Here is a 20741-nt window from a genome sequence, read left to right on the forward strand (position 1 = left end):
AGCCGGTCCCACACCTCCCCCTCTCCGACCGTTCCCTCTCAAGAACCTTTCTCCCTCCGAGGGAGATGGAGGGGTAGGACAGATGGCCTCACCCACACAGCCGCTCACGGCGGAAGGATCCAGACGAGGGAGTGCTGCGAACGCCGAGAGGTCGCGTGATTCTGGGGGCGGAGCCACGGACGGCGATCACGTGAGGGGGCGGGGCGGGGTGCGGCCGGTAAACAAGGCCCGGCGCTGCCCGGCTTGCAGGGCCCGCATTGCCCCGCTATGGGGGCAGCGAACGCAGCCCGTCCTATGGAGCGATGCTGTGTTTGATATGGCTTGTTTTAGCCCTTTGCATCAGGGATCAGGGCAGAGTTGTGGCTGCGAGCAGCGCGTTGCCGGCCCGAGCCCCAGCGCTGAACCAGCGGCTAAAGGTCCTTCTCCTTTTAGATGTCTTTTTTTTATCCCTGTGGTTAAATAGCGTTTAAGGGGAGAAGCCAGGATGGGATCTCAGGAAAGGTTCTCCAGGTCCGTGTTTCAGCCCAGTGGGGTCTCAGCATTCCCCATAGGATGAGCTCAGCAACAATCCCTTACAGATCCAGTTCTACCCATACGAACTGTGCTCCAGTGAGGATCCCGGATGTTGGAGTAGAAGTTAGGGGTAAGAAAACACAGACGAGAGCCCTGTCCTACAAGTTACAGCTGATCTTTTAACTTCTGCAGCATCAGCTGTGCCCTTCTGCAGCTTCAGTTGCAAGGTGAACTCACTGTATGTCCCCCATGTGGGTCAAAACCAGCACAAGGTTCTGAATCCAGGCCCTCTGTGCTTCTCTTTGTCTGCTGACCCTGAAACACGAAGAGAGAAAAGGCAAAACTGGATCAATGAGAACATAAAATATGACTGAACACAAGGGGTCACCTCAAAGGTCCTCCTAGGCTAAAATGCATCCCAGACATGATTTTATTTTCCTTGTATAATCAACTTGTATAAATGACCTTTTGCTAATGATTTCATTGGAGAGGTGATTAAGTTTAACGGGAGCCACAAAAAGAGATTTACAGAAGATCACAAGAAGCCAAAGCGGCAGCTTTCCTGATTGCACTCCAATCCTGCAGCTATCTGCTCCAAAGGAACATAAAACAAAGGAAAAGGGGGTGAATGAGAGCTGACATACAGCAACGTCCCTCATCTCTCTTCAGGCATTCTAGCATTGTAATAATAGTAATACTCATCGAGTATCTCAGGGATCAATTTGTATTCAATGATGTACGTGCTCTGTGAGATGATAGCTACTTGGGGAACTAGATTGGGTGATACTGATGGGTTTGTTTTTTTTTGCAGCATGTCCTTTTTCCTATTTTTGTTTAATTCCCATAACTGTCTTCACACGAAACCCTGAAGCTGCAACGTACGTCTTGGTTTTCTGTTACAGTGCTTGTTTTTTTGTAGTGGGAAACATAATCCTTCGAATGCTGGTGTTTAAGAGGATGCAAATCAGCTTGCTAGCACAATGCTTTGGGAACGTTTATTTCATGCAAAGTATGGCTAAGTAAATAAAGGGGGGAGAGGAGGGAGAGGGAAAAGGGATTGTTTGCTTCTGTAAACAGCAAGAATTAATTCTGCTCGGTAAATAGGTGAAGATGGGCAAAGATTAAAATCTCTTTCTTTCTCAACGTGGGTGAAATCTACGCTCCTATCTCTCAGTTGCAGCAAAGCCTATTGCACAGTGTGTCCGGTGCCGTGGGGTGACGCAGTGCCACCAGCTGTGACTTGTGGCTGTCCCAGCAGAGAGCGCTCGGGCCATCAGTGACACACAGAATACCTCCACCATGAATCTGAGGTTCATCTGCACCGCATTTGCCCCACAGTGGAACACCACCAACCTGCAGCTGATCCTCTTGCGTGGCAGAGAAGCAGCCACTCATCCCTGGTGCTGTCACTGCTCCACGTTGCAGCAGGAAAATGGAGTGTGCTGAAACCTGGTGTAGCGCAGCTGGCTGTAGGAAACAAGGAGATGCATTTGAAGGCTCACAACAAACAAAAGTCCATGACATAAAGGCAGCCCTCTGACAGCTAAGTCTGAATGCTTGGCAGCTGACTACGTGCTTCTATACATCTCAAGTTGCAAACTTAGGATGTATCTTCAGTGTTCCAACCGTGCTCAATCTTAGTGCAGGAGGGGTTAACCAATGGCACAGGTAGCACAGCACTGCAGTAAGGAAAATGGTGAAAAATCAGAAAGCAAGTGAAATTAAATAATCCCTTCTTTCCCCCCCCGCCAAGCCTATGGAAAGATCAGCTCTCCTTGATTTCCCCAAACAAGAGTTGTGTCTGAGGATCCTCCAAAGAAAAATCACTGCACTTCAGCTCCCATCTCACCTATGCTGGAGAAGCACCAGGTGATGAGGAAAGGCACCCTGCCCCCTGAGCTTTCCCTTCTCTCACCCACCCTTACAGGCAGTCAGTCAGTTCTTCCACACTCATAAACCCATTTTCAAACCTTTTTTGGAAAGCAAGCAGTGGAAGTAATACAAATTCCTATTATTGCTCTTGAGTTGAAGAACTTCTTGCAAAGACGCCCATTAATGAGCTGTCATAAGTCTGTATCTTATATACAGCTGTATTTAGACAGAGCAGTGCCTAAAATGTGTATGGACAGCACACACACATCTAGGAAAACGAAGGCTGATGAACAAACATCTTTTCCAGTTATTACTGTGATATTATTTTCCATTTTTTTTTCTCTTGGAAATTGAAAAGATAAAAAACCCATCCTGGAATAAAATAATTTCATACACATGTGCTATATGGTTTCGTTGATGAGACCAAAGTATGTGAGTGTATGTGAGACAGATGGTATGTCTGTTTGGGAAAGATACGACACGGGGATGAATATGTGTGAGAACACAGGTTTCTTAAGAGCTCTATATGTTTTCTTTTTAAAAAGAGAAAGCAAATAGCTGCCTGCTTTGTACATTATTTCCCCACATCGTGCTCTTTGTCACTATGACAGGAGAGGATTCCTGCAGAAAGTGAAATTTAAGGGTGCTGCCTCTAGGGTTTGCAGCTGGGCGCTGTGAATTCTCTTCAAGTTTTCAAAGTCCTGGGAAGTTTTGATAAGCAAATAGTTTCTGGGCTCTGCTTCTCCATTGGCTGTTTCTTCACCGCCAGATTTTGACACAAATAATCTGATTGAAAAATCAGGGAGGGGAACGGGGGCAAAAAACAGAGAGAGAAAAAAAAAGGAGAAGTATCTATTTCAGCAGGCTGCAACTAAGAGAAAAAGTGGAAGAAGGAGCCCAGAGAGAAGACGACGTCTCACTGGGGGCTCCTAAGGGGAGATCTCAAGGCAAATCCAGTAAAGCAGAGTGCCCTAAACAGGTGATTTCTTTATCCTTTTAAACGTCATTGTCTAGCTTGTTTCTCTGATGCCTTTCATGCCCTTTGTCTTATTCTTTGCTTCTGTTTGCAAATACGTAACGTTGTTCCCTGCTAAGTCAGCTGTGTTGAGCATTCCTTTGTGATAACGCTTTACTTATATCAAGCAGGTCAACCTTTAAAAAAATGACATACCATATACTTACTTTGCACTCTCACATGCACATGTGAAAATGATAATAGCAGAATAAAATAACAGTAGATGTGGCAGTGGTCTCAGATACCTGCATCCTGTGCAGCAGGAGCAGCCTCCAGATGTAGACTTTTGTACTTCAGCAATGAGAACATACTGTATTTTTCCTTTTAATTGCTCTTGTACAGACCTGTAGATTCAGATAAAAGCACATCTCTGCTGACTTAAATGATTAATTGTGTAAGTTTTGATGCCGATTTTGCTAGGTGAGAATTCAGAATCTCCTGTTAAGGATTTTTGCTTCCAACCTTTAATTCATATCACCTCTCCATCCTTTCTAAGTACATGCTAATTAGCATAACAGTTTTTTAGCACATGGAATTAGATATATATAAATATCTAATATACTACATGGCTGATTCAACGCATTTGGCAGGAAAACAATTCATTTACAAGTCCACAAAGTAAATGCATCTACAGAGGTGCATAGGAGGTGTTAGACTGTGCTGTGTAAGTCAATAAATGGAAGCTTAAGGTAGTTTGCTAAAGCCAGTGGCATTCCCAACATCACTTGAAGCAAAGGAGCTTTCTAAAGGACAAGTGCTGCAATGATATTATTAGCATTTTGTTCAGATAATGAAGATCTCAATGGATTTCCCATCTCCTACTTTGACAAAATGCTCACTGTAATTTTCAGGCTCTGGCATAATGCCCATCTGCCCATTCTTACTATAGGAATGGAAAGTGTTCTGCGCATTTCTCCCCATTCAAAAAGCCACATTCAAATGAATTGCCCCAAGTACAATGAATTTTACAAGCCTGGCCTGATCTCGGTATAAAGAACTGGAATTCTGAAGTATTTTATCTTTAAAGAATCAGGAGTCCACAAAACTTCTTATTTTACTTGGGCTCTTAAAAACGTCACACACAGGTGCTTTTTTCCTTCATAAATATAGCCTCCCAATAGGAACATTGTTCTTCAGAGCTTCATTCTGCCAGGAAAACAAACAAACCAACCAGTATTAAGGCTTAAATTAAGCAGCAGAAAGGAAATGAGCCTCTTTCAGGCTAAAACTTTACACACTCATCAATTTACACAAAGCCACTCATCAATTTTAAGTTAAAAGATAAGTATTACTTTTGAGCGCCATGGGAGAAAGGGTTTCATTGCTGCAGTTTACATTGTAGATTTGAACATGGGAAACCTGAATTTGGAAGGGCTTTGAGGAAAGTGAGTCAGCTTCAGAATGGAACTTACACCGCACGGTGGGTTCCTGATTCAGGATGGCACAATCCTGCAAACACCCGCTCCTAAAGGATGGGAATTTGGGGTTAATTGTGTCCCTGAAGGAACTGCTGGCAGAACAAGACTCGTAACCTCATATAGGGAAAATTCCAGTTTCTTCTAAAATACACCAAAGGGGCCAATCCTGTGGTTTTGGACACTGCTTTGTGTGTGAGGTGCAAACTGGGGCTTCAAGAGGAACGTGAGACCTTATAAAATTAGGATCCTGAACCCAACCCATCCATGCACACCTTGGGATGACAGAACATTCATTGCCCAGGCAATGAACTCTGCCATGCAGTTGTCAGAAGGGACAGAAACCATTGCTGCTGGGGTTGACAAGAACAGGCTCCATAAAAAACAAGCCCAACTTCTAACTAAAGGTCAAAGCTAAAACCTGTTGGAAGCTTCAGGGATCATTCAAGCCATAGCAGACCCTGCTGTCCATAGCATTGCATTCCCTGTGAGGTGCAGTTAGCTGTCTGCAGCAGCTCGTTGCTTGCAACTGATAATCTTGAATTTCAGAGAGAGAGAGAATATTTTTTTCCTCTCACAATCTGTGCTCCCAGCTTTCCTCTAAGTTGGCTGTGTGAATCACAAAGACAGTCCAATGCAGTCATTAATTAACTATGCTCGGGCTCCCAGTTCCTGTTTTCTCTGCAAAATGAGGGGTGGGGGAAGGTAACTTCCTTTTGCAACGTTCAGTAGTGCATTAAAGATTGTGTTGCTCAGTACAGGCCCTTATCAGCAGCCAAGATACTGGCCCAAATTTGACTTTTGCATATTTCTGGGGCAAACACATCCAGAAAAAACCCTGTTGATTCTCAGGCAGCTACTTTCAACGGCCACCTGAAATGACAGGCTGGAATCGGTACCTTTACATACTCAGTGCATGGATACTACAGTAAAACACAGCAAGGCTGCTTATGCCACCCACCTGCAGTCCTCGAATTTATCTGTGAGTGCCTCTGGGTGTTGCAGCTGGCAGGCGGGGAGAGCAGCTCTCCCAGGAGCACGGAGCACACGCTTTCGCCTTGTCCTTCACCTGCTGCCAGAGCCTCTTCCTCCACTGTGTGGGAAGCCCAGGAGAATTAACTGGTTCATTCAGGCAGACAACACATACCAGCATGGCTTTAGACACCTGAATACTCTCTATCGTAGATGACACGGTCCTGCCCACTATGGGAAAATCCCTTCGACATGAGTGGAAATCCCTTGCAGAAAGGGCTTGCAGCAGGAATTAATTTGGGGTACGTCTATGTTGTCAAGTGCAGCTCCAGGCACTTGGGCTGAGCACGGGTACTGAGACCTTACCACTGTGGCTGTTAAGCTTAATGCTTCCATAGGGTATAAGGCACATGGCCAAGCAGAACACAATACTGCAATGGTAGTGGCCATCCCAGAACACTTCTGTGCTACTGAGCTGAGTGCTTCTGCATGCAGGTCAGGCCAATACATTCCATGATACTTATAGGAACCTCATTGGAGAGTTATAGAAATGTAAATACAGCAATGTAATTTCAGCATCCCTCTCTTGTTTGCATAATTATGGTTCCTTCCCAGTACAATTTTGTTCTCTTACTAAATTTAAATTAACACATCCACACTTGGCTTGTTTTCTCATATTCATCTCAAGTCACATGTATATTTCTTGGAAAAAAGATAAAAACAGGTGAGTCATTTCAGAAGAAGAAAAAAAAAAATGGCTGAAGTCATACATGAAAATGGGAATCCTGAACCAGACTTAAAAAGACAGCTAGAGCCATAATGGGATTTCTAATGGCACTGCTGGTGAGCACCTGACTCCCACAGACAGCAGTGGGCTTTGCAACCTACCTGTCCACAGCAGATTTTGCTGCATGAGTGCCCTTGTTTGTGTACCTGTAGCCAAAGCTGCCATCGTAGATCTGGTGTAAATCCCTTGGACCTTTAAATGAAACACCACTGGGCCATGTCATTATATTTAGGGGTAAGCACATACACTTCTGAACCCTAAAGAGGAGCCAGAAAAGAGCTTTTCCATCCCTGGCTGCTTTGCTCTGCTCTGTCCTAACTTATGCAGACATAATCATTCCTACTCAACAGGAACAAACTGTGTTCTTTTTCAGTAAATAAGTATTCTACGCTTCAACTGCTCCTGAGAAAAAGAACCCAAACAATAACATAATGCATTCACCCATCGGTTGAGAGCCAGGACTTACTGCTGACTTTTCATATGAAATATAGCAAGATTTGCTTTTAGTGTTGCTATCTTGAACAATTACTAGGGAAAATGCAAATGCATATGCAAATAATGCACCAGCTGATATTGCCACACGCAGGATTGAGCCTGTTGTCACGCTGTCTGCATGAGAACAGTTGTTGGCTATGGGGAGCGGGCACAGGGCGGGCTGGGCTCTGGGTAGCAAAGATAACAGATGCATTGCAAGAGAATTTCATATGATTAAATTTCAGCGTTTTATGTTTGTTCCTAACCCATCATTTCAACGGTCTGTGATATTTGAGTTAGGTCCAAAAGGTTACCTCTCTCTGCTCAGCCTCTGCTTGAATTTGCCAGCCTGAACAAAGAATGATGTTAAGGATATTCTGAGTTCTGGTGTATCCCTGCCACACAAACACTTTTGGTCCATAACAGCTTACACACAGTTGTGTGTTTTCTCCAGTCTTAAGACCCACTGAAAGACACATAAAGCCAAGCAACTGCTCCCATCCCTTCAGCTGGGTGGGGGGCCCTTTGAGATGGACTGTCACCCCAACAAAAGGGTTTTAATTCTCACCTCTGCTGGATGCAGAGTTGGTGTGCTGTGGGAGCAAGGAGAAATAACCCCACAGACTGCAGGGATTTACATGCTGTTATTCCATGCTTTTGCCCAGGCGGTGAATGGAAAATGCCACGTTCCTTTTTGGTGAAGAGCAAAAAGGCTCATACCTATCATCAGCACCGCTTTGTGGAAGATGATCTGCCTATATTCACGTGGGATCCAATCACCTCTGCTTTCACTGGTGAGTCAATACATCCACCGGGCATGTAAGAATACACCAAGGCAAATAAATAATTGAGTAAGGAAGCTAAAAGAACTGGACGAATGAGCTAAAGAATTACTAAGGGCCCCCAAGCAGAGATAGCAGTCTGAGGACAAACTGGTCCCTCAGTTTGCACCCTCCTGTTGGCTACATCCAAATTGTCATGCTGGAAATGAATTCAGATCCTCCCTTTGTTTCCTATTGGGATGCTGCTATTATAATTCCAGCACAAGAGTCCCTTGCACTGACACACTTTGGGCAGACACAAGCACTGGAAGCTCTGAGTAAGCACAGGGCTCCTGATGGCCAGTACTCTACCTGTGTGGGAATTAGACAGAATTCTACCTTCTATTTTTTGCTCTTGCTCCAGTTGTTGACTCTCATCTCCATTCACCATATCCTCTCTACCTCAGCGTTACCACCTTCTCCTCCTCCTGATGATTTGCAAGGAAGGTTACAACCAGAATGAGAAAAACAATGCTATCCAAACACTGTCTGAAAGGAATCCTGTGCACTGCAGAGGAAAGACCAGCTACTGTATGCTAGGTTAACACAAACCAATGCTGTTTCTGCTTATGCCTGCTGCCATCCCTGCTCCTGGCCATGCTCTCCCACAGCCATCCATGCAATAGCTGGGCTGAGACAATTATCTCCTTCCTTCAGGCACCATTCAAATTTTCATTATTCAAATCTAAGATCAACTTTCCCTTTGTTCTAGCCCTGGCTGTGGAACTAAAGTCCAGCCCTATGATATACATGATAGAAGAATGGAAGTAACTTTCCCATGTCAGTTCCTCACATCATCCTTTGGCCATTTGCAGTGCTTCTCTGGTGCACAAGATGGATTAGATGACACATGAATGATGTCCTTCAGCAGCTCAGTGCTGTCTGCAGCAGAAACAAGGCACATGCATTAGACTTCTGGTTTAGATTTGTAGTATGAATTCTACATTTAACAAGCACTGGTTGGTCTCCTGAAGGGCTGAGACAGGCATGGAGAAATGAGAGTGGGCAGGAGGACACAAGACTCTGTGGCAACCTTTGCGGCTGTACAAGCAGTTACCACCCCCCTCAGCTTCCTTACTTGGCTGTCTACTGAACTCTTTGATGGGAGAGATGGGGAAGTTAATAAGTTAGTGATTGTTAGTTACCCCCATAAATAAAAATGGTTTTAAATAAGGAAATATTCTTAATATTATTAATTTGCTGTAGGTAGATGTTGCACCAAGTGGCATATCATATCCTGCCCCTCTCTAATGTGCACACCTCGTTCTGCTTAGAATTTCCCTTTGCCAGCAATGGACAGACTCTGGCTGCCATACTGATTGGACCACTCTGCACCAACTCAGGGAACTGAGCATGGATTCATGCATCCAAGCATGAGTTTACATGCTTAGTGCACTGACTGCCCTCTTACCAGCTAGAATAAGCTAACTGTGACATTACTGTGATTACAGCCGCAGGAGACAGAGACAAGACACCAGAGGATGGCAAGAAACAGGACCTAGAATGGGTGATTCCAAAACAAGAAAAGGATGCTTTTCAACCAAAGGAAGAAAGCTTCCCCGTCCAGTGCCTAAGCAGGATGCTGCCAGGACCTTCAGCTCAAGGTCTGCTAACCAACAGCCAGAATTGCAAAAGAGATAAGGGCTTTGTAAGCTTAGGGGGTCACTATGACTGGGTCCAGATTTTCAGTAAATGGAAGCTCTAATTTTGATACCAATGGTCAAACTTGCCCCAGGCAGAGCTCATTAAGACCTCCCTGTATTTCCCCTTGTGATTCTGGTGTAGATCAGCACCTCCTTGAAGCTTATGGCTATGATTCCCAGAGAGCGAGCCTCCAGATCTCAGCAACTAATGTAACTGTGTGATATGGGTGTCCCCATAATATTTGTTCAAGAAAGTAACCCTTGAGCATCCCCTCTCCACTAAAATTTCCTCAGATTGAAATCTAAGCCCTAAATCAAACATCATATGGGCACCAGGACTTGACTTAACTTGGGAGTAACTCAGCATTGGTATGACGCTCACTTTCTCCCTCTCCTTCACAAACTCAGACATGACCATCTCAGGTCTGCAAGTCAAAGACTGCACAAGCCCAACAAGCACACCTACCTTCTACAAAAACAGCTTTTCTTGGGATGCTTTCCAAGTGCCGTACAGCTACAGACAGATGTCTTCCACCATGCAGTCAGCCCTCCTGGAGCACCCAGTCAGCCTGTATGGAAGCCATCTCCTGCCAAGCGCTGAGCCCCCTCTGGATTACAGCATGCGGTACACCTCGGACATGGAGACCTACCACTGTGTGAAGTGCAATAAGGTGTGTGGCTGAGAACTTCAGCCATGAGATGGGGCTGGAGGGCGCTAAGAATGGTGCAGTTTACATGGCCTGTGAGAGGGAAGAATCAAATAAAGAGAAAGAACTGAAAGCAGAGGTGAAAGCAAAGCTGCCTCCTGGGAAACAAAAGTATTGATATATATATATATATGGCATTTTGTTTTTCAGGTGTTCTCCACTCCCCATGGCCTGGAGGTCCATGTACGAAGGTCTCACAGTGGGACCCGACCCTTTGCTTGTGAAGTATGTGGCAAAACCTTTGGACATGCTGTGAGCCTGGAGCAGCACACCAACATTCATTCCCAGGTGTGTAGCATGCTTCCCAAGAACTGCCCTTCAGAGCTCAGTGGTGCTTGGACCTTTGTGATGAGGGAGGTGATGCATCCTAGGTGACACATGCAGGCTTCCCTGCAGCACCCAGCGACAGAAGCTCCGAAGACCACAGATCGTAGTTCTCACCTTTCCACTCTCAGGCTGTTCTTGGGGACATCCTGCATGGGGAGGATTGTTGCTAGTTCTCCTGTGCCTCACCTTCTCTTAAAGGGTGCAGAACAAGATTCCAGCTATTTCCTTAAGTCCTCCTTTCATTCTCCTTGTACTAGCATGTCAGCCCATGAGCTGAGATTTGCTCATCATACCTACCATACTCTTCAAGCTGTCACATGTTCTGCAGCCACTGATTGACACCTCATGATTTTCTTTCCCTACCAGGAAAGAAGTTTTGAGTGCAAGATGTGTGGGAAGACATTCAAGCGTTCCTCCACCCTCTCCACACATCTGCTGATCCATTCCGACACACGGCCCTATCCCTGCCAATACTGCGGCAAGCGCTTCCACCAGAAGTCAGATATGAAGAAACACACTTACATCCACACTGGTGAGAAACAAAACATCCCTGTGGAATACATACAAACTAAAGTTCCTCATATCTATACACGCACACATCCCCGGTCCAGCTTCTCCGTGACTGAGAACTAAGTCGTTCTTTTCTGTGTGGTAAGACAGCAAAAGGTCTGAGCATCCCTGAGATGCAGCTCCTTTATGTGATGAGGAGCCAGTCATTGTCCAGCCTCTGGCCCTCAACATGCTCACCCCCAGTCCTGGATGCAGACAGAACCTGGGACCAAGCTGGGGAAGGCTGCCTCTGGTTCTTCTCCTACTCTGTTGCTGAAGGAGAGCACAGACATTGGCAGGCATTGGTTTGGGGTTTTTTCCTCCCGTCTGAGATCTTTCTTACCATCTGCTTTGCCCTGCAGGAGAGAAGCCTCACAAATGCCAGGTATGTGGCAAAGCCTTCAGCCAGAGCTCCAACCTCATCACCCACAGCCGCAAGCACACCGGCTTCAAACCCTTCAGCTGTGAGCTCTGTGCCAAGGGCTTCCAACGCAAGGTGGACCTACGGAGGCACCGGGAGACCCAACACAGTCTCAAGTGAGGGATGGGCTCCAGGTCTCTGCTGGAGGTCCCACTGCCAGTGCACGCTTCATGGAAGAAGACCCTCCCCAGCATTTCCATCCGACACAGGGCCTCCCATTTCATTAAGCTCTCATGGCTTCCTGCACTTTCCCAGGAAGTTACAAAGCCATGTCATCAGCTTTGGTGTTCTTGCAACCCCAGAGCCTTACACACCCCAGTATGTGACAAAGAAACCTGTGGGAGCTCTCACTTCTTAGTTACAGCAGGTACCAGGCCAGATCTGATATCACCTGCTCAAGTGTAAATGCAGGGGAATTCCTCCAGGGTCACAGTTACTCTGGATTTACACCACGTGCAGAATTCAGTCCATCAGACTGACTTGACCAGCAGTGAGGTGGGAACACCTGGACTAGTGGCAGCCAAAATCTGTGCCAAGCTGATGCTGTAACCATGTTCTGCTTTGATGGTTAGGAAGATAAGGATAGGACATGCAAATAGACTGCATTAGAGCTGTTTTTAACCTAGACAGGGCATCTGCAGAGACTTGCCCAGGTCATAAATTCCAGCAACAGACACTTCAAGTCATTTTCTTTCAGTGGAGCATTTACTGTGATCAAGTGACAAATTAACTGTGTCCTATTTTTAGCTTGGAGTAGGAGGAAAATATTGGGAGAAAAAATAGCTCTTATCCCTAACTAATAACAAGGGTCTCTGCATGCGTTCCACATCCACGCCCTACAGCAAAGATCCCCAGGCAAGTGACAATCAGATGAACTCCAGGGAAAGCCACAGCACAGCACTGGGGATAAGCTAATGAGTCAGGTATCTCAGTACCCTGCTAGAGAGACTGGCTGCTCTCAGAAGCCAGGCTGGGATGTTCCACAGCGTTGCACTGTGTGCTGGATTTATTGGCTTAAATCTGTCCTGGACAGCCTTGTGTAACTGCACGGTCAGGAATGACCATGGATATAGATGTCAAGGACCAGAGAAATATTATTTCCTTCCACTCTTACAGAAGGAAACCTAACCCATATACACTGGCATGATACGAGTACTTCACAAATATTACACAAACATAGCAGTGGTATTTCCTCCTTTTTCCAGGTCTAGAGGTTGAAGCAAAGCACTGGAAGAAGTAAATAGCTGGCTCTCCTCTAAGCTCTGTTGTGTTCTCAGTACATAACCTTTGGCAACTCACTGCACTGCTCTGACTTCTATTTCTCCACACCTCTTGGTGATGAGGAGTCATTTGCTCAGGTGTGTAGAGTCCCTTGAGTTTTTGAGAGGAAGGGCAAAGTATTATTATAGCATTAAAAAGACAAGTGCTTGCAGTTAAGTGGGGCATTGCAGCAGGGTACAGACCACTCCGTAACTGCATCCCTGAACACATGGCATCGTACGATGACTCCTGTGGGAAGCAGCCTGCAGAAAGGGCTGTGGCATTCACCATCTCACTCCAAATGCTTATTAAAGAATGCTGCCCCAACAGGCAAAGAAGCAGCAGTCCAAGTGGGAGATTCATTACTTGCCCAGAGAACAGAGTTCTGATCCTGTCCTCGGTTACACTGCTGTCAATCCAAAGCCTTTCTCCCTACTAAGATTTAAAACATACTTGCCCCTGTTCTTTGCTGAAGCTGTTACACATTAATATGCAGTCTGGCAACTCAATATAGAGTCTGTACTCCTGGCTTGTCCTTGCACACTGCAAGTACATATTTATACTTATTCTAATGTATATTTTTATTGCAATACACCAGACAGTGACAACATTCACAGGCCTGCTGGGATTTAACTGATAAACCCGTTACCTCTCAGTAACTCTGCCAGCACAGGGTGCTTTGTGTTAAAAGCATTCATCTCAAGAAAGTCCTGTGCTGAGCTCTGGAGGTGCCAGCAGTGGGGACAGAGGGGAATAGGAGAGGGGTGACAGCGCTGCATTGCTCTCCTGTTAAAGCTGAGCTGTTCTGTACTTTACCGTGCCAGAACCTGGTCAGGGTAAGAGCTGCTGGGGAAGAAGCAATGCTCAGGCCGTATCTGTGACACCAGACACACACGCGTGAACTTTAGATAAGGTAAAACCATTTTAGCTTATTAAAATTGCTGCCAAAAACGCAAACTGTGTTTATTATTTCCCTTGTCCTCCTCAAATCTCCAAACACAGATATACGAAGAGCATCTGAACGGCTCTGCAGCTAACACCCTCCAGCCACAGAACAACAGGCACACCAGCACCCAGTCCTTGTCCTGAGGACTTGAGTGCTTCTGACTCATGAGAAGCTCCTCAGTTTTGAGGGAAATGCTGGTATACATTGATCAGCACCATAGCAAGACTGGCAGCAAAACCACTCAAATCCAAAGCAGCCAGATAGTTTTGAGTCTGCAGAACAAGGACTGATTAAATCCATTAGATTTCCTCCCTGTCTTTGATTTCTATGCAGCAGAGAAGTCACAGCCTTGAATGGGTGGCTGGGATCCTCTCCCTTCAAACAAAGAGAGGATTACCCAAGAACTTCCATTTATTTCCCTGGACATTGGGAAATAAAGATGCTTTCACCATTCTTTTGGTTCCTGAGCCTGAAGATCATGAAGGAGCATCACACCAGAGCAGGCAGTGCCTGCCTCAGCCATCTACTTGTTGGGAGTCAAACCCTTCCCCAGGAGATGTAAGGGCAGTCAGTAAAGAAGTGCTTGGTTAGCATGGGCAGCATGCTGTGCTGCAGCGGGACAGGGTGGGCAGACTAGCCCACTCCCACCAGCTCTGCGAGCATATCTTCACAAACAGAGGTTGTGGAAGGAAGCCAGCTGGCAAAGGTGCTTTCAAGACAGAAAAACAAGTGTCAGAAGGTGACTTGAGAAAGAAGAAAGAATTAGCCTGAAGAGTTCTGCACTAAAGCAATTAAAAATATACGCATTTCTTCCTAAAGAGCCTCTCTCACTCAGGCCACCAGGTAACACCAGCTCATGCTTAAAGGAGTGATGGATGTCAGCAGCCCAAAGGAAAACCAGGGATTGATCCTCAGCCCCAGATCAGAGAGAGATGTCCTTTGAGCAAGAAGCTGGAGGGACCCCCACCATGGTTTTTTTTTCTCCACTGCCTGCTGTTCTTTGCAAAGAGCAATGCTGTGACAATTCCAATCAGTGAGAGATCAGGAAGACACTAGTAAAGATCTTAAGTAACAGCCCCAGCAAAGCCAGTGTGACAAACACAGTAGTGTAACCTCACAGCCTGCTTGCAGTGAACCTCCCAAGGCAGGAGCACAGAACAGGGGCTGCTCTGGTCTGCTACTCAGTGTTCGGCAACCTATTTTCAGATGGAAAGGAAAGCCCTGTACTGTGGGACTGGTTCCATTCCCCAGGCTTCCATCCATGCTGCTGGAAGCTCTGAAAAATCATAGAATCATAGTTATCATTAAGACTGGAAAAGATGTCTAGGATCATCACATCCAAGTCATCCCCACCATGCCCACATCCTTCAGTGTCACATCTCCATGGGTCAGAACACCTCCAGTGATGGTAACTCCACCACCTCCCTGAGCATGAAGGAGAGAGGAAAAAAGCAAATCTGGTCCTACCCAAGTGCTTAAAACCCAACCTGATCCTCACTACTGAACCCACACAACAGGCACCCAAGGATGCTCAGCACCTGTCAGGATCAGGCAGTCGGTATCACCAGCTCCAAACACACCCGGCCTTGTTCTCCAATAATGCAAATTCTCCCCGGTTCTGACTGTTCTGAAAATAACCCCTTTCCCACCATCTCCCCTCGCATCTGAAACATTCTGGTCAGTCAATTAAGGAAATAGATAACAAAAAGCAAAATCTCAACTCATCTTTGTGGTGGCTGAAGAAAGAACCGATTGTTTCTGCCTCTCCCTGAGCCCACCATAAACCCTGCACTTCCCCAGTCCTCTTCACACCTTCATTCCTTTATTGCCAGGGAAAGAAAATCCTCAGTCTTTGGGCTGTTTTGTTTAGCAAATGAGGGACATGCAAAGCAATCCTGCTGCGCAGAGGTGTGCCTCTATCTTCCAGACAGGCTTTGGGTATTGAAAGCAGCAGCCCAGAAATGTTGTGATCAGGGGTAGATTTTTGCTTTCCATCCTAGACTTTACAAGAGTGTTTTCAGTGAAAGGATAAAAGCAAAGCCCTTAGACCTTGCAGCAGGCCATTCCTCCAGTGCTGCACAGCCTGTCACAGGTAAAGGGGATGCAGCTGTACTCCCAGCTGCCAGTACATTTATGCTGTTAACTGTAACAACAACACACATGTGGAAACCTGGAAGCATTACACAGTCTCTCAGTAACAGCTGTGTAAGCGTATTTCCTTGCATGGGACAAACATTCCTGCCTGCCATTAAAGGGCCTGGCCTCAAATAGGGAAATACTACATAATCTTTATTATTATTATTTCAATCAATTATTCTGCTTACAAAGCAGAGATGTTCTCCCACTTTCTCCCTGGAACAGCACATCTACACAGGAAGCACCAAACCACCACACCAACCATCACAGGACAGCTAAATCAGTCTGTTCTTCTGCAGTAGGCAAGACCTAAGAAAACGCAGACCAATGCAATGGTTACAGAACCAGCACACTTCAGCTAACAGTCACCATGGGCACGCACTGATCCGATGCTCACAACCCTGACCTGAGGTGCCAGATCTGCTACATCTCTCTCATGACCTTGGGCAAGACATTACCTCTGGATTTGTGAAGCTGCTCAGCACCCAATGCAACTCATAGAAAACTTCAGCCTGTCTGCAAAAGGAGGATAATTCCTCCTCTCCCTACTATTTCACTTGTTGTTTTTCCCCCCCCCCCTCAACGGTAAGATAATCAGACACAGGACTGCCCCTCCTTATCTCCTACAAACAGTGCCTTGCACAATGAAGCCTTGATCTCAGCTGGAACATACTTAGCGCTACTGCGATCCTAATAACGAATGATAGAAACCTACTTTAGCTAAGCAACCCATTTCTGTTAGTGGCTTAGAAAGAAATCCTCCAAGCACAACAAGAGCACCAAATTAAATCTTAAACTTCACATGAGCAGACAAATGAAGCAAGTGGAAGGACAAGGGGTAAATCAGACAGGTAGCGTTTCCATCAGTGAATAACACTCCAGGGAGAGAGAGAGATGGATACTGATGTTACAGACATCCTATTTGATCCTCCTCATTCTGAGGATGCTGCCTAAATACAGGCATTTCCAATCTGGCCCTTGGGCTGATTTTGACCTGGTGGCCCAAGGGTGATCATCATTCACCTCAGCAGACAGCAAGGCAGGCAGAGAGCAAAGAGTTCCCAGAAATGGGGAAATCTGAGGCCAGGGAGGAGCTGAGCATACACCAGGCTCAGCTTTAGCCCGATAAGTTTATCAGGCACTGCCGGCTGCTAACTGTCAGCCAGCAAAGTGGGCCTGTTAGGGAGGAGGAACAGCTCCTGGGGTCAGATAGGACAACCCCAGCCTTATCAGAGTGCCTGAGCCAAAGCGGGAACTGGAGAGCGAGCACTTTCCAACCACTTCATCTGAAGAGCAGACAGATTGGCAGGAAGGGCCTGTCAGCCCACTGCTCCTTGCCACGAGCCCTGGTCCATGCAAATAACACTGGTGAGCGCAGCAGGAAAGTTGCAAATTTGAATGCAGAAGCCTGAGGGAATGTGCAGGGGAAAGCCTTCCTAGGAACGCTGCCCAAAGGGGAGAGTCAGACTCAGAATGTTTGGATACTGATTGCACAAGCTGCTCCCTCAGCTGCCACCAAGTCTTGGGATGGCAGCTCCAGCAGCTCAGGCTAACACTACAGTCACCAAGTTCCGGTGTACAAATGATTGCCTTGTTTTCCTTTAACAAAACAAGTAAATACAAGAAAAACCTCCTCATCCCCTTCTGAGCAGTAAAAGCATGGACCAGCAAATACCCTTCACACTTAGCTCTAGTGCAGCAATACCCAATTCTGTACAGCAGAGATGCTCCCACGTTTGGATGACCTCCCTTGGACAAGCACAGCCTGTGCAAGCTCCCTTTCTGCACACCTCAGTCATGACAGAGAGTAAAAGAATTGTTGCACAGCACATTCCCTGCTTGGTTTCCTTGCTGAGGATGTGCCATGCAGGATGGAAATGGTTTAAGGCCATCAGCTTAGACACACTGCATTATTCCTACAGCCCCTCTAACCGTACTGTTACCACATCACTGCTCATAGTAGTGGACTGCATGCAAAGCATTGGGCTCATCTTCAGCTCTTTGGGTTGAAACAAGGGACTTGGGTCCTATCTGTATCAGGAAATTTTGCTGAGAGATGGCTCAAGTAAAGCCATCTGAGCCTGTCCCAGAAGAACATGCTGCCTGCCTACAAGCAAGTACCTTGTATATCATAAAGGGCTAGGGACAGCAGCATTGTAGGACAAGATACCTTCTACGTGAGCTAGTCACTCAAAGGCTCCCTTTATGGCAAGTAGCATATATATATATACACACACACACAGAGTGTGATCCAGCTCCTCCTAAAGTGTGCATCTAAAATAGGACTGAGAAGTCGTGTCCTTAATGCACCTTGTTCTCCCACTGATCAGAAAGGGAACCTAGCACATGCAGATATCTAAAGTTACGTGGGATGAGTTGCACTCTTGTGGTCTCTGCACAGCACTCAGGCCAAGACTCGTGAGTTAAAAAACAAACCAAAAAACCCACCTACTGTTGATTCTGCTTTCTCTTTGAGGAATTTTAAAGCAACGGGACTTTATCTTACATCCTGGGCTCTTCTATATTAAGAACTCTGGTGGGATTTTTTAGCAGTGGCCATGACTGCTGGTGTCTTCTCTTTATATAATAGAAGTTATCTCTTGCTTCAGCTGGGGAAAGGGAAGTCAGATGATGATGCATTCCTGTTTTTTCAAAGACACCATCCTGAAAGCATGGACATGGTGAACCACTGCGTCACTCACCCCAGTGCCTTATTTAGATCCAGCCCATAGTGGCTTGTCTGCAAATCATTTGGCTCAATGGACACCTAGATACGAGCATCTAGAAACTGCAAGTCCATTTTTGAATACTGAGGCATCACAGAGAGTGACGAACATGAGACTCCAACAAAAAAGACTTATCTCCTATCTTTGCTGTTGTCAACTGATCTGAGCCTTCACTATCCCCTGTCTCAGGATTTCCAGCCACAAAATGAGGATAACAACACAGGCATACTCTGAGATCAGTAGATAAGAGCAAGGTAGAATTGCTGCACGTGTGCTGGGATGAGACCTGGCATTATGAAAAAAATCCCATAGAAAATGCACATAGCATTAAAGTGAGGTCCTTGCACTGCAATCTTCCAACCCCATATGAACTTTCCACTTATATTCCCCCAACAACAGTCGGCAGGGATTAACCCTTTGTCTGCAAACTTTGTCATAGTAGCAATATAAATTAAAATATAAATATATATATAAATATAAATATATAAATATATATAAATATAAATTTTCAGGAGATGCAACAAAAATGGTGCATCAACCATATCAGCATCAACAGTTCATTCTGGGCCCCAAAAATAAGTTATTAGTATGAACTCCCCAGCCCCACTTCCTTAGTTCCCAAGTCCTCAGCAATCTTAGCTCCGAAGGGAATGTGACTCAGACCCTCCAACTGAAGGGCTGTCATCTGCAAACCCTGAAGGCTGGATGTGACCACGGCTTTATCGTGGCCCACCAGCTGCATGTACAACCCTTGCCTCCTCCCTAATGATTCAGCAAATCTTCTCCGAGGAGAAAAACAAGCATACAAGTGAACAAATCACAATGTCAGATTACAAAGATGAGCGGGGAAAAGTTGCGGCTCAAAGGAGGGAGATAAAAGCTGGTGAAATCGCATGGGCTGAAATGCCTGATAGGCTTTTTAAGGAGTGTTGCAATAAGAATATGTTTTACAATAGTTGTCTTTTGGGGGTCCTTACCCCTTAAAATATTGCTAAATGAAAACACAGTGTGAAAGGAAATGAAGTACATCCCGCCCTCTGTGATCTGGGCATTGCACAGGGCTGATATGGAGTCTTCGTGGCATCCTGTTTTACACTGAAATTAAGTTCTACCAGGCAAACTACTTTCAGAAATAGCTTCCATTCACCATAACCAACATTTTCAATGGCTCAGAAGCCTGTTATCAAACACTGAACAGCTAGAGACCTGTCAGAAGGTGTAATGCTTCCCTTCATTGCATTCAGCCCAGATACTCCAGTCAGAGCCCACTGTTCCAGACATGCCACGAAATTCTAACAAACACAAAAGCACTTGCAATTCACAGAACACTCACATCACATTTATGGACTATCTCAACCCAGTGGGTCCTCCAACATCTGTGAGACAGAGATGCACCCCTCCACTAGATTAAATGCAACAACAACAGAAAACATAGAAGAGAAGCATGCAAACATATTTTAATACTGATCTACAAGCAAGGAGGACCAGCTTACCTCCCTATGGGTTTGTACATTCTTTGTGAAGATTAATGTATTCCAATGTGAAATTACAGTTCACAAAGCCTACTGAAGCCGCTTATTATGTCTTCAAAAAGACATCAATCAGAGCAGGTGTGTGTTGCTTCAGGGGGCTGCACCACGGTACACCAAGGTGACAGCTGACAAGGCAAGAGTAAAGCAAAACCTTCAAGAAAGCAACCATGAAGTACTGAACTGCCTCATACCCACTCAATGTACCAACCCCTCCCTAGGGTTTCAACAGACCTGCCATAGTAGAAAATAAAGCACTCCTTGCCCCTTTCCTACAGGCTCCTAAAGGGAACAGGATTTTAGTTTAGGTACTTACACAGCACGACTAGAGCAGCAGCAGAGAGGCTGAAACTCAATGATGATAATGATGATGATGGCCCCTTTTCAACCCAGGCCATTCTGTGATTTTTATGAATGAACACCACCTGAATTATGCATGATTGAAGTCACATCTGTCTCCTTTTAAAGCATTTCCCTTTGCAGTTATGCCACCTGCTCTCACAGGTCTGGAGGCTTTCCTCTCAAGTCTAATGATAATCAGCTGTATTACTTAAAGCTCGAGTGTCAGAGCCAAGGGATGAAGGCATTTGTTAAGCCTGACATTTGCAGGGAGAGCATTGAAAATGTG

General features: G+C 45.7%; 1 protein-coding gene and 1 long non-coding RNA gene across 2 annotated transcripts; one reads left to right on the forward strand and one right to left on the reverse strand.

The window, feature by feature from the left end:
• The first annotated feature begins 3247 nt into the window (after positions 1–3247).
• Positions 3248–13730, forward strand: GFI1B (growth factor independent 1B transcriptional repressor). The gene is made up of 7 exons (XM_072352896.1): positions 3248–3364; positions 7714–7842; positions 9321–9473; positions 9921–10183; positions 10370–10507; positions 10913–11078; positions 11458–13730. The coding sequence occupies exons 2-7, from the start codon at positions 7728–7730 to the stop codon at positions 11634–11636; spliced, it is 1014 nt and encodes a 337-aa protein (XP_072208997.1). The 5' UTR covers positions 3248–3364; positions 7714–7727; the 3' UTR covers positions 11637–13730.
• LOC140260483 (uncharacterized) lies at positions 10676–20500 on the reverse strand. Its single transcript, XR_011905552.1, has 3 exons — positions 20430–20500; positions 10844–10905; positions 10676–10737 (listed from the first exon to the last, which is right to left on the reverse strand). It is a non-coding gene; the product is annotated as an uncharacterized lncRNA (long non-coding RNA).
• Between the last annotated feature and the right edge of the window lie 241 nt (positions 20501–20741).

The sequence above is a fragment of the Excalfactoria chinensis genome, chromosome 18 (genome assembly GCF_039878825.1).
Source record: "Excalfactoria chinensis isolate bCotChi1 chromosome 18, bCotChi1.hap2, whole genome shotgun sequence".
Taxonomy (NCBI): domain Eukaryota; kingdom Metazoa; phylum Chordata; class Aves; order Galliformes; family Phasianidae; genus Excalfactoria; species Excalfactoria chinensis.

Excerpts from the sequence above, each read along its gene's own strand:
- GFI1B (XM_072352896.1), top strand. The coding sequence starts at position 7,728 with ATGCCACGTTCCTTTTTGGTGAAGAGCAAAAAGGCTCATACCTATCAT. Across the intron at positions 10,508-10,912 it reads ACACCAACATTCATTCCCAG|GAAAGAAGTTTTGAGTGCAA; the intron begins GTGTGTAGCATG and ends TTTCCCTACCAG. Across the intron at positions 11,079-11,457 it reads ACACACTTACATCCACACTG|GAGAGAAGCCTCACAAATGC; the intron begins GTGAGAAACAAA and ends TTTGCCCTGCAG.